The sequence below is a fragment of the Diabrotica virgifera genome, chromosome 8 (assembly GCF_917563875.1).
Source record: "Diabrotica virgifera virgifera chromosome 8, PGI_DIABVI_V3a".
Classification (NCBI taxonomy): domain Eukaryota; kingdom Metazoa; phylum Arthropoda; class Insecta; order Coleoptera; family Chrysomelidae; genus Diabrotica; species Diabrotica virgifera.
The window spans coordinates 228,843,655-228,857,866 of record NC_065450.1 but is presented as its reverse complement, the minus strand read 5'-3'; the positions used below and the strand labels follow the sequence as shown (position 1 = coordinate 228,857,866).

The 14,212-nt window shown below is 33.8% G+C and overlaps 2 protein-coding genes across 2 annotated transcripts in view; one reads left to right on the top strand and one right to left on the bottom strand.

Annotated features, from left to right (window-relative positions):
- The window catches only part of LOC114333155 (homogentisate 1,2-dioxygenase), a 76,583-nt gene that overhangs the window by 14,773 nt on the left and 47,598 nt on the right, over positions 1 to 14,212 (top strand). Inside the window, exon 2 of the mRNA XM_028282984.2 lies at positions 1,727 to 1,993. Coding sequence (XP_028138785.1) covers positions 1,727 to 1,993 — 267 coding nt within the window. The remainder of the gene's footprint in view (positions 1 to 1,726; positions 1,994 to 14,212) is intronic.
- LOC114333157 (dynein regulatory complex protein 10) lies at positions 3,906 to 12,769 on the bottom strand. The gene is made up of 4 exons (XM_028282987.2): positions 12,346 to 12,769; positions 10,278 to 10,500; positions 6,899 to 7,329; positions 3,906 to 4,219 (listed from the first exon to the last, which is right to left on the bottom strand). Exons 1-4 carry the CDS (start codon positions 12,688 to 12,690, stop codon positions 3,965 to 3,967), a joined length of 1,254 nt encoding a protein of 417 aa, XP_028138788.1. The 5' UTR covers positions 12,691 to 12,769; the 3' UTR covers positions 3,906 to 3,964.

Genomic DNA, 14,212 nt, shown 5'->3' with positions numbered 1-14,212 from the left:
ATACGATTGGAAATGTGTTAATTTTACACCATTGCTGCAAAATAGCAATAAATATAAAATAAGGGGGCAAAGCAAGCCTGTCTTTATTCAATGTTTTTCCATCACTTAGGTTACACTTGGAACCTTCCTAATTCGCTTAGAACATTTTTGTAATGTGCTAAAACTGTCCACTAAATTTCATTAAAATTGACTTACTAGATTTTGCATAATAATTTTGCAATCTAAACTTTTTTTAAAAATTTAAAATTTTTTAAAATCTTGCACAATAAAAACTAGAACATATAAAGATTTTTCAATTTTTTTACATATAATAAAGCACTCCACCTATCTAATGCACTTTACAGAATTGAAATCTGACTATTTAAGCAGCCTCGGCAATGTTTTAAAGTTATAAACAATTTTTTGGCTTATAAACAAATTAGTGCTGTGACCAGGAAGGGGTGCTACGGGCTCCTTTATTTAGATGGACTTACCCAAGTTTTGTTTATGTATTTTGACCCGTAGAACACGAATTTTTTGGGTAACAGTTGATCCGGATGTTGATAAGATTGTTATAAACGAAAAACTTGAGGAATTTCATAAAATCGATTTTTCGCAAAATAAACATTTTTTTTATTTCTTGAGTAATTCTAAGCAAAAAATGTTCTTACAAGTTTTTTCGTAGGATGCATAGTTTTCGAGATAAACGTGGTGGAACATTAAAAAAATCGAAAAATTGCAATTTTTGAACGAGAATAACTTTTGATTAAAAAATAAAATAGCAATTCTGCTGACAGCATTTGAAAGTTTAAGTCAAATTATACCGGTTTTAATTATTTGCATTGCTAAAAATTAATTTTTTATTATTAAACAAAGCTAATTGTTTATAAGCCAAAAAATTGTTTATAATTTTAAAACATTGTTGAGGCCCCTTAAATAATCCGATTTTAATTCTGTAAAGTGTATTAGATAGGTAAAGCACATTATATTATGTAAAAAAATTAGCCAACTTGTAAATGGTCTACTTTTTGTTCAGAAAGATTTTAAAAATTTTGAACTTTTTTAAAAACATTTACATTGCAAATTTATTATGCAAAATCTATTAGGTCGATTTTAATGAAATTTGGTAGACCATTTAAGTACCTAAGTTATAAGAATTTTCTAAGCGAATTACTAAGGTTCTAAGTGCCACCAAAGTGGTTAAGAAACATTGAATAACAACAGGCGTATTTTGCTCCCTTATTTTGTATTTATTGCTATATTTCAGAAACGGTAATACCTTAAGATAAAACGAACCGTTTTAAAGTTAAAAGCAAAGAAAGCAGAAAAAAAAATCGATGTTTTTCGAAATTTTTAAATATTTTAATTTTTTTATTAATGTTCCAGGCATATTTGAGAAGGAGAATAAGTCAATTATTATCTTAAGGTGTCCCTAACTTTATTTGCAAAAATGCGAATACCACCTCTCACATAAAAAAATACACGTTTTTTTACAGATTAGTCCTGGTCTATTTGGTTTTTGTGATGTTTAGTTTGAGTTAGTATTGTGCAATTGTTTTTTGTATCTTACTCATTAGACAACTCAGTTACTCCATGCTACTCGCTAAAATCAAAGTGTCCTCAGTATACCTTATGTTATTAGTTATTTCTCCATTTATCTTTATGCCTTCTGCGCTTTCCTCCAGCTCTGTCTTAAGCGCTGGAGAAGCTTATTACTTCTTTACAATTTGTTATTCTTTTTGTTTAGTACATGAGCGGCTTCGGCTCAGAATTACAATCCGAAGATCCAAGATGCCCGGGCTCCTTGCCACCAGACCAAAACAGTCCACAAAAATGCCCCTATGGTCTGTACGCCGAGCAGTTATCGGGATCAGCCTTTACTGCTCCTAGATCAGAAAATAAGAGAACTTGGTTCTATAGAATTAGACCGTCTGTGTTACATAAACCATTTGAATCCATCAAGAGTAGCGACGTGAGTCATAACTGGGATGAAGAGGAACCGAATCCAAATCAGGTAAGTAGAGTGGCTATAATGGGTTCGATTTTATTTTGTTTTGAAAATTTTTAGTATTGATTAGTAATTTTTGGAATTAGTATCGATATTATTGATATACAAAATAAAAACAGATACATACAAAAACATAATATCTTTCTTGGAAGATCTTCTTCATCTTTGAGTACCGTGCCTAAATTTTAGTCGTTGGTAGATGCTTCCATGACAATTTGCCGATATTCTTCTCGATATAGCGCGGCATGTCGAAATTGATCTGCTGATAATCCAGTTCACTGATGAAGGTTAGAAATTTCCATTTTAGTGTCCATTTTTAATTTAATTTTCCATTTCCAACAATCATTTTTTAGATTATAGCGCTATCTATCCATAATTCGAAAAAATGTCTCGAATAAAAGTTACTTATTTTTACGTAAGAAATCCAAATCTGCAATAAAAAAATGGAGGCTCCCATGTAAAATTTTACAGTAACCCCCCACCCCATCTCCATGGGGGTCGTGTTTGATGCCATTCAATAGATTTTTCAAAAATATTGAATAAGTGTATCTTTCAGTTTTTCGATCTGATGTTCATTTCCCGAAATATCGCGGGATTCGTATTTAAAATATTAAATTTACCCCCCACCCCTCTCCGTGGGAAGTCGTCTTTGGTATCATTCGATAGATTTTTTAAAAATATTCGAGTACGTATTTTTTAGTTTTTCGATCTGTCATTCATTTCGCGAAATATTCGCTTTTTTCTTGTGAAACTTTGGGACTCATCCATCTGCTTACTCCTCTCTCAAATCGCCAGATGTTTGAAATATACACTGTTTTGCATGTACATACTTAACTTACCTTATCTTAATCTGACAATTTCGAGTTTTTCTAAGGATAGATTTTTTTTCGGCACCCTCTTAACGAACTCCCCTGCATTAAGAGCTAATATATGGTAGAGGTACATTTTCAGGGTACAAGGTTTCTCCCCATGTAATAATCTGACGCGCTCGAGTAACTGCCAAAATTCCCGCTTGGGCTCCCCTACCATTAAACAAAGTTGGAGATAATAAACAACATTGTCTGATACCTTTTTGAATGCAAATTTTGTCTGTTTCTTTCAAAAGTCTCAGATCTTTATCATTTATTCCAATCATTTCTAGATATTCAAACAGCCTATCATGTTGGATCATATCAAACGCCTTGTCAAAATCTATAAGGCAGACGTAAATTGGATTCTGCACTTCCCAGAAACCGATTGATGCCTGCTTTATAGATTTTGAAAAGGTATTTGACAGGGTCTATTTGGAGGAGCAAATACATAAAAATAAAATATGAGTCAAGTATTAATGTTTCTAAGAGTTCTACTAATCGAATACGTAGAAACTGCGAACAAGATTTCAGCAAACTACAAACGGGCTATCGAGAGGTACTGGGAACCAGAGATGCCTTGTTTGCGCTGTTAGTCCTACTTCAAAAGTGCTGAAATCAGCGGAAAGAAATATATCTACGATTTATAGATTACACTAAGGCATTTGACTGTGTCCAACATCTTCTTCTTTGTGTGCCTTACTTTGTTTTCAAGCATTGGCTATCGTCATATTAACAAGCTGATGAAATGTTTTTCGGTCGGCAGCTATATGAAACAATTCCTCGACCGTTCGACCTGTCCAATGTCTAATGTTACGCAGCCAGGACAATTGTTTTCTTCCAATCCAGCGTCTTCCTTCCAGCGTCTCCAACATCTTCTTCTTCTTTAAGTGCCATCTCCGCGACGGAGGTCGGCAATCATCATAGCTATTCGGATTTTAGAGATGGCTGCTCTGAAAAGTTCATTTGATGTACATCCGTACCACTCTCTCAGGTTGGGCAGCCACGATATTCTGCGTCTCCAACATAGTGAAGAAAAATTCTCGTACGTAATGATATATTTCTAACAATATTTTTCATACTATGTATTTAAAAATTACCTTACTATAAAATTACACTATTTATATATTTATTTCTTCTTTTTGCCCTTCTTCTTCTTTGTCGCCTTTTTCTCCACATATGCTCTCCAATATCTTTGAATTTTCCTTGCAGATCTGTCGAGGAAGAATTGGTACGCCATTTCGTTATACAACCGTTCTTCTTCTTCGGCCTTCTCGGCCATTAGTCTATTGTACTCTTCTTCCTGCTCGTCTATAACCTTTTGAGCTTCGTCTATTTCCGCCTTTTTTTGGTCGTATTCTTCTTGTAATTGATCAAATTGAGCCTGAAAGGTAGATTTTGTTTGAGATTGAGAAAAAATTGTCATGCAAATAAAATAGAACAGTATAGTACAGGGAAATAAGATTTTTTTTCTTTCTTTTCGTCTATCAACAAAAAGTAAAGCATTTGAAATGAAGATAGTAAGAAACTTATGTCATATGAAAACCTTCCAAATGGCGTTTTTTAAAAGTGGTTTTTCTTCATCCTTCATTCTTTGTATATGTCCGAACCAGATAAGTTGGTTTGTTGATAAGTCATCCGTGATTGTTCGTTTGATTCCCATTATTTCTATAATGCGTTCGTTGGTAATCCTTTCTCTGCTAGATTTTCCTGCGGCTCTTCTCCAACACTCCATTTCCGTTGCTCTCAGCGTTGTTAAAGTTCTTTCTTTCAGTGGCCATACCTCACAGATGTATAGAGTAATACTTTTCACTATAGTGTCATATATCCTCTTCTTATTTTCTTTGGTGATGGATCGGTCCCATAAAATACTGTTTAAAATTGTGATGGTTTTCTACCTGACGTATCTGTTACCTGACGTATTTCTTTCTTTTATGCCTTGGTTTAATGTTCCATCGTGCGAAATATTGATTCCTAGATATTTGTAGTCGAAGCAGTACTTCATTGTGGCCATGTCGACTAATGTGATATATTTTTGTTCTCCTCCAATGCACAAGTATTTGGTTTTCTTTTTATTCACTTTTAGACCCCATATATCACACTCTTCAATTAATTTTAGGGCCGTGTAGTTTAAATCAGCGATACTCAATCTTTTTTTTTTCCTGGGCCACATACTAACAATCGCGTGCTATCGCCTTAGCTTGCGGGCCGCATAGGTGGAGTAGTATACAGGGTGTTTCATTAATAAACGGAAATACTTAAATGGTGAATAGAGGTCACTGAGGCGGTTCTAGATATTCTATATTTATTGCCTCACCGATTTTTATACTCGAGTTTTTACCGATTTTGCCCATTTTTGTCTGGATCCATAACTTTATAACCACCTTGTATATTTTTTGATATTTGATACAAGCATGTCTTATTTAGAACCCAAACTATAAAACTACTAATAAGAAGAAAAATCCAGGTCCGGAATAAAAAAATTATACTTAAATTCATTGTGACCTTGAAACAACATCCTGTATGTATATTGAAATTTTCAAAACCCGTTTGCGCATTTGGAAAGAGCACAAAGAACTGAGTTTATAGGTTCGCTTTAATGTTTTCCGCAGAAAATTTAATAATTACTTTAATTTTGAAATAAAATATATTGAAATTTTTAAGAACAGATACTGCAAAGTAGGTTTTTAAAGCACTTTTAATAAATAAATTATTGAATTTAATAAATAAATGCTCATTTCAACACCAATCAATACTTAGTTACCTACTACATTGGAACGACGCAAAAATATAAAGTGATTGTGACCTTGAAACAACACCCTGTATATTGAAGTTTTCAAAACCCGTTTGCACATTTGAAAAGATCACAAAAAACTAAGTTTAATGGTTCACCTTCATTTTTTGCGCAGACAATTTAATGACTTCAATTAATTTTGAAATTATGTCGAAATTTTTAAGAACTCTGAGAACTCACAACAAAAATTTCGATTTAATTACGAAATTAATGTCATTAAATGGTCTGCACAAAAAATTTAAGTTGTCAATTAATCTTTGTTTTTTGTACTCTTTTCAAATGTGCAAACGGATTTTGACAATTTTAATATACAGGGTGTTGTTTCAAGGTCACAATTATTTTATATTTTTTTGTTAATTCAAACCTGGGTTTTTCTTGTGATAAGTAAGTGTCATTCCAATGTAGTATTTATTTTTCATTAACTTTAATAATTTATTATTCAAAGTGCTTGAAAAACCTGCTTTTGTGTTGATTATTTTTAAAATGGGTATTTGTTGATTAACTTTACTAATTTATTATTATCTAAAAGTTAATAATACCTGCTTTTTAATCCCAGAGTTCTTAAAAATTTCAATATAATTTCACAATCACACACAAACACGCCTTAAACACAGCGGCACACTATCAAATAATTTGACAAACACTTGAAATTTGACAAATAATTTGATCGTTTATAGGGCCTTTTAGTGAGCCTTCGGGCCGTATGAAAAACGCTAGAGGGCCGCATGCGGCCCGCCGGCCCCAGGTTGACTATCACTGGTTTAAATCATCTTATTTACTTATTTTCCTAAACCTTATCAATACTTTTGAAATAACTATATTGAGGACGATACTAGGACCCATCTCTGCGGCAATGATATGTACACAAAAAGGTTCAACCATGAGTTATATCAATATTACAAAGATCCCTCTATGGCAAATTTTACAAAAATTCAAAGATTTCTCTGGATAGGTCACCTTATAAGAATTAATGATGACAGAATACCTTAGTAGGTATAGTAGAACGCTTAATGGAACTATGGTGGAACGTCGTTCAGTGGGGAAGAAGAAAGTGGGGATAGACGAAGTGAGAACCGATGCTAAAGAGATATTGAGGGTGGATAACTGGAGGAGAGCAGCTAGGGAAAGAGATACTTGGAGGCAGATACTGGAGAGCCAGGGTCCGACTTTGATGTTGCGCCATAGGGGAGAGGGGGAGAGAGAGATCTTAATACTAACAAATGTCACTTGATCCTTTCTGTCACTCGTCTATTTAATTGCTTAAATTACCTGTTTTTCTCCAATATCCTGATCGAACGTATTGATCCAATTCTGCAACTGCGTCTCAATTTTGGATCTCTTAGCTCTCGAGCTACCTTCTGCTTGCAGATTTGTTTGAAGAAGATCCTGATATCTTTTAACAACTCTCTCAGCTTCGTCTGCTAAGAAAGCTTGCGCCTCTTCGCTCTCCATTGTTTTCTGCATCATCGTCTTCTCCGTATCACGTTGGGTTTTTCTCATTTCGATTTCAAAATTTTCTTTGACTGTTTCCATTTTTTCGTTATACATCTCGAACACTTTCAGCTTTTCGTTTAGTTGATCTCCTAGTTCTTTTCTTTGTTTTTCTAGTTGTTGCTTCAAATCCTCGATGGCAGCTGTTAGTAGGACGTTGGACTTGTAAGCTCTTCGAAGTTCTTTCTCCATTGCGTTCTGTTCGTCTCCTATAAATAGAGAATCAGAGTTAACGTTGTTCTGAAGCTATTTCCTTGTTTTTATTGGAAAATAAGCCACAATTAAATTGAAAAATTTTATTAACGTTTCGAAGCACAAATCGGATGCCATTGTCAAAATAAAAAAAATTACTAAATTAAACAAAATTGTTGTTGCTTAGTAAAAAATTCTTCTAATAATTTATTTAATCTGACTCATTTATATCGGCAATTCAGACATACATTCAGTAGGAGACTTTAAAATGATATTGCCAATATTTTATGAGCTGCGTTCCTGGGACGACTTTACTGAAAGATAGTCATAGTTAACGTTTGCATGCTTAGATCACGTCTACACGGTTGAACAACTGATATACAAAAGAATGGCTAAACATAAATTCGTCTATCTGGTTTTTGTAGATACTAGGAAGGCCTATGACTCGATTAAAATATCCAACAATTTGAATCAAAATCAAATCGAGAAACTAAAGTAACAGAATTTAGTGTGTAGACAGTTTCATAGGATAGTTTATATTTTAACTAACTTCACATCTATAAACAAAAATCTTACATAACCTTCTATAGGACAACATAGTTTAATATTTATATTAGAGATCTTTGTTTCACACTCTTAAAGACAAAGAGGAACAGTATAACTGGTAGCTGCTGTGGTAAATAAATATATTTGGAAACAACATTTTCCTGCGAAAGTTGAGTAAAGTTGTCTTCAAAAAGAGAAGGAATAACCCAGAATAACAACTATTAGTACGTCTATGATAGAGTCCAAAACACTAGCTACATTATTAGGGCAGTCAATGAGGGTATTTGGCTCCGAATTCCATCCTACTACATCGATTTACTTGATATTTTCACAATAAGTAGGGAATAGCTCAAGAAACAAAGTCTACCCTATGCCGATGTGCGCTTTTAACTTGGGGGTGGTTTCCACCCTTTCTCGGGGGTGAAAAATGTTTTGGTTAAAATAGCCACGGAAGAGGCTAGAGAACCTAATTTTAAGCAAAAACTGTTCTATAATTATTTTTTGAAAACTCAATACTTTTTGAGTTATTCATGGTTGAAAATTGGCCATTTTCATTGAAAAATGACACCTTTTCGAAAAGATTTTTGCGAATACCTTAAAAACTATGCATCTAACAAAAAAACTATATAGAATATTTCTGTAGGTTATAAAAAAAACAAAGAGATTCGTTCCTTCATAAATCTTCTAGTTGTAGGTTTACATTTACATTTAAAAATACAAAGAGGGATATGGTAGGTAAGAAGAGTTTGTTTTTTTTTGCTGCATGCTCAAATCGGTGTATTCATCTTGAAATAACAGAGAAACTGTCGATTTTAGATGTATAATGATACTAATAACTTTTGTAGTGCTTGAAAAGACCTTTAAAATGAGCAATACTAAATGTCAGTTACATTAAAACTAAGCGAGATATTCTGCAAAAAAGTTGATGACTAATGTATTATAAGAAGAAATCAGAAGTATATTTAACCCCTCATCCATCAGAATTTAACGGAATGGGACGTTTCGATGCCGCCGGTTCATCGCCGGCAGTTTCGATGCCGCCGGTTCATCGCCAGTCCATTTCATCGCCGTCATATCTCGCATTTCCTAGAATTCCTAATTAATACTAAAAATAACTAATAATTGTAACTGTCGAAAATTCGGAAATATATCAGATAGCGATTAATTGACTGGCGATGAATCGGCCGGCATCGGCATCGAACTGGCGGCATCGAAACGGCGGCGATGAAACGTCCTAGACCCGAATTTAAATACATACATCGTTTTGTTTCTACAATACTTTTTATTATAGTGTTATTTCTATGTTCAAAATGTTGGACTGGATTAAAATGAATGGTTTTTGAAAAAAATAATATCAAATTATAGAGCGCATTTTTAAATTTTCTGAAAAATCTTCCCTTTCCTCCATGTAACTCGAAAAAGATAAGAGATAAGAAAAAAAGATACCACACAAAAATGTAGGGCTTTTTCAGATAAAAATTTCCTTTTTATTTTTCATTACTGTATCTCTTATCATTTTCAAGTTACATGGAGAAAAAAGATTTTTAAGAAAATTTAAAAATGCGCCCTATAATTTGATCTATTTTTTCAAAAACCATTCATTTTAAACCCATTTAACTTTTTGAACATAGAAATAACACTATAATAAAAGGTATCGTGGAAGGAAAATGATGCATTTACAATTTGGTGGGTGTGGGTTAAAATTACTTCCCATTTTTTTTAAATACATTAGTTATCAATTTTTTTGCAGCATATCTCGCTTAGTTTTAATGTAATGCACCTTTAATATAGCTCAGTTTAAAGATGTTTTCAAGCACTACAAAAGGTATTGAGAGCATTATACACCTAAAATCGACCGTTTCTCTGTTATTTTAAGTTGAATGCACCAATTTGAGAATGTACCAAAAAACCAAACTATTTTCACCTACCATATCTCTTTTTGTGTTATAACTAGAAGATTTGTGAAGGCAAGTGTCTCTTTGTTTTTATATAACCTACAAAAATGTTTAATACAGTTTTTTTAGTTAGATTTATAGTGTTTAAGGTATTCGCAAAAAACCGTTCGAAAAGGTATTATGTTTAAATGAAAATGGCCAATTTTCAACCACGAATATCTCAAAAGTATTGAGTTTTCAAAAAAAAAATTATAGAACAGTTTTTGCTTTGAATTAGGTTCTCTAGCGAATTCCATGGTAATTTTAACCAAAAATTTTTTCACCCCTAAGAAGGGGTGGAAGCCACCCCCAAGATAAAAGCAAACATCGGAATCGGGTAGACTTTGAATTAGGAGATAAGTAGAGGCTAGGCCCAAAATTTCATTAAAATCCATGCAGTAGGATAGAATTCGGAGGTAATATACTATTCTTGCTCGCATTGACTGGCGTATATTGCAATCATAATAATTTTGCTTAATTTGTACCTGTTGTATATAGCTTGGTTTTTGCGATGTTCTTCAAATCTTGGAGAAGTTTTATAAGACTCATCACATGCCAGTCGATTTTTGGCTTCTCTGTTGAGCGAATAATTGATTGCAAACATTTGTTATAGAAAATTATATCTACGATCTGGTAGACTTGTGCATTTGGGAAATCCTCTGGTAAAACTGCTGTGGGTTGTTGTTTTTTTGTTGGTGACCTATTAATCTAAAAATAAAACAATGTTCATTAATAGATCGCACGCTCTTTTCTGTTAATTTTTCTGTTTTTCTATGTATGTTATAGGTCTCAAAAGTAGTGGAACGGTCGAATATTTCGACATCGAAATGAACATCGGATCAAAAAACTGAAAAATACGTGTTCAATAATTTTCAAAAATCTTTTAAATGACATTAAACACGTCCCCCCACTCCACCCACTGAAGATGTGGTGCTGGGTAACTTTAAAATGTTATAATAGAAACTCCCAGATGATTTTATTGCAGATTTGGATTCGTTACATAAAAGTAAGCAACTTTTATTCGAAACATTTTTTTGAATTGTGGATAGATGGCGCTATAATCGGAAAAAACGATTTATCGTGATACCATGTGATACCATAGTTAAATTATAGAAACGGTCTAATATCTCGAGACATACACTTCCAAATGAAATGCCATAAAATACGTGTTCAATATTTTTCAAAAACCTATCGAATAACACCAAACATGATCCTCCACCCCACCATCTGGAGGTTAAAATCTTAAATAGGAACCCCCAATTTATGAACATTCAGTTTGGGGAAGGCCTATGTCCAATGTTGGATAGAAATGGGCTAAAGAAGAAGAAGAAAGAAGAAGACACTTTAAAAAAAAAATGGAACTCAGAAGCAATAAACACAACCTAAATGTAAAGAAAATACACAGATAATGAAAATAACAAGAATAAAAGGCAAAGAGGGTATAATCGAAGTGGTGATAGATCAACAAAAAGTAAAGCAAACAAAAAATATTAAATATACATATACAAATGGCTGGGAACAGTAATAAATATCAGAGGAAGCATCGAGGGCGGTCTCAACAACAGACTAGAGAGTACCTCCTCTTCTTCCTAACTGGTTTTACAACTCGGGGTGAGTCTTCCACGATAGCCTTCCATTCCATCTTCTACGATATTTCGCTTCCATTTCCCATTGTTGTACCTGAATCCTAGATAAATCTGCTTCAATATCATCCTTCCATCTTTACTGGGACGGTTTACTGATCTTCTACCGTCTGGTCTTTACTACAAAAAATACTGTCTTTAATATTCTGTCTTCCTCTGATCGTACCTGATGACCTACCCATCGTATCTGGTTAGAGAGTACCTACAGAAGAAAACTATTCCATGCACTACTAGAGGATTCTTTAACAACAAGAAAATATCAAGAAAAACCAAGATGACAATATACGAAGCAGAGAACTGGATTTTAAACAGAAGACGGAATACCTCAGAAGAACGATAAGGACAACAAGGACGGACAAACTAGAAGTGTAGAAATAACACATTAAAGGAGAAAAAATTAGCATGTTTCGGTCATATAATGCGGATGGATAGTAACAGGCAAGTGAGAAGAGTGTGGGAAGCTAAACGAAGAGGGAACAATAGAAGGAGCAGACCAGTAAAAGAGGGAAACAGCGACAAGAGAGATATTAAATAATAATAAATATTGACAAGAAGCGAAAGAATGGAGAACATGCATCAAAAGCTAGACGCACCTTACTCGACACCTAATGGTAGAAGAGGAATGATTATTTATGTATGTCTTTCGCGTTCTAAAATATTGATAAGGAGAAAATTATTGCCAAGTTATTCTGGGAGGAAGTCCGCACAGGAAGAAGGCCCTTAGGACGCCCATGAATGCGATGGAGAAACAATATATGGTCAGATTTAAGAACAATGGGGCTACCCACTGACCCAATTATCATGGTCGACCGTTCGAGATGGAAGCGAGTTGTGCAGTCAGGCAAGACCCACCCCGGGTTGTAGTGGTACGAGAAAAGGAAGAGAATTATTGCCAAAAATTGATACATACATTACCAATCTTCAAATATTCACTAATGAATTCAGTTGGTTGTATATCTGAAACATCAAAGTCGAGACGCCATTCTGACAGAGCTTCCAGAACGAAAAACGCCTCGTTAGGACTCAAATACTTCCTCAACAACTCCGCGTCGTTCTGTAGTAAAAATGGGAAATGCGCCACTGTATTCAGCTTTGCCAGACATCTATTCAGTGTGTAAATGACTCTGTCTGCTTGGATCTTTAACGCCATTTGTTCGGGGGTCAGTTCTGTATCTTTAAATTTCTCCACAGCCTCGACGAAATCTTCGTCCATTTCGACATCCGCCAGGACTGATCGTGGCGTGAAAGATGGCATTTTTGGATGAAATATTTTTAAAATTATAACGAAAATGACTATTTAATTTTGTGAAAATAATATTGACGTACATGTACGATGTAATATTTATATCGTATCCTAGGAATATAGCGAGTTGTTGACGTTACTGTGGAAACAAGAATCTTTTATTGGTAGTTTAGTCTAATAGTAGGGGAGGAGAGTATGCTAAATTTGCAGTTACTCGCGCGTTGTGAAGATAGTAGGGGAGGAGAGTATGCTAAATTTGCAGTTACTCGCGGGTTGTGAAGATTAGGTCCTAAAACCAGAAAAAGTTAAGTAAAGTTTTCCATTTTAGTGGGCGCTTGGCATTTTTAAATTTAATTTTCCATTTCCAACAATCGTTTATTCCGATTATAGCACCATCTATCCATAATTCGAAAAAATGTCCCGAACAAAAGTTACTTATTTTTACGTAAGGAATCCAAATCTGCAATAAAAATGGTGGCTCCTATTTGAGATTTTAAAGTAACCCCCCACCCTATCTCCGTGGGGGTCGTGTTTGGTGTCACTAGATACATTTTTCAAAAACATTGAATATGTGTATTTTGCAGTTTCTCTATCTGATGTTCATTTCGCAAAATATCTCGAGTTTTCTATTTAAAATTTTAAATTTACCCCTACCTCTCTCCATGGGGAGTCGTGTTTGGTAAGCTTGGCAAATTTTCTGACAAGTTTTGACAAGTCTCTAAAAACAAGTCTCTAAAAAGTCTCTGTAGTAACCTTTTTGTTTTTGATGTATCAAATATCGTTTCAGCCGTATGTATGTCATTATTGGTCTTTTTATAAATTCTTTTCTTAGTTTCTATCCTAATTGGTTTGTTCCTCCATATTGTATTGTTTAGACATTTTGCTGTTCTATTGACATATTTGCTGTTTCTGTATTTCTTTTTACCTCTGCTTCTACATCACAGTAACTTGACACTCTGATGCCTAAAGAGTTGATTTCCATAATCTGTTAAATGTTGGTTTTTACATCTGGTCAGTTCTTTGCTGATGACTATTGTTTTTGTTTTTTGAGCAGAAATGACCATCTTTACCTTCTTTTCCATTAAATAATGTTGAATTTATGGCCCAATATTTCTAAATTGTACTTATTCCCTGTTTTGGTATTCTATTATTTAGACTACTTCTACTCCTTTCTTTTTGAAGTTATACTTCTTTACCGGCGATAGAGGGTGATTTTTTTATATGTTAAAACCTATCAGCCCGGCGCATGCGCATTATAACTTTGTTCTGATTGGATGTTCAAATGACATGTCAAAAATTATCCGATATGGCAGCTGTGGTTTGGAGGTAAAGGTAAAGGTAAACAAATGTATAATATATTAGTTTTATTGTTGTGAGGACAGAAACAAAAAAGTTTATAATATTGTAGTGACTTTTAAATAGTTTTTAAAAGCAACAGGTACGTAATAATTGTTAATGTATCATGGGTATAAACCTACCTATTTGATCTGCCAAAATACATAGTATGTAATACTTTTATTTATATAATTTGATT

What these genes read in the sequence shown, in the direction of transcription:
- LOC114333157 (XM_028282987.2), bottom strand. Translation starts at nt 12,690, where the DNA reads ATGCCATCTTTCACGCCACGATCAGTCCTGGCGGATGTCGAAATGGAC. An exon ending in AACCAAGCTATATACAACAG is followed by an intron (nt 7,330 to 10,277) that starts GTACAAATTAAG and finishes CTCTATTTATAG; the next exon opens with GAGACGAACAGAACGCAATG. An exon ending in AGGATATTGGAGAAAAACAG is followed by an intron (nt 4,220 to 6,898) that starts GTAATTTAAGCA and finishes TCTACCTTTCAG; the next exon opens with GCTCAATTTGATCAATTACA.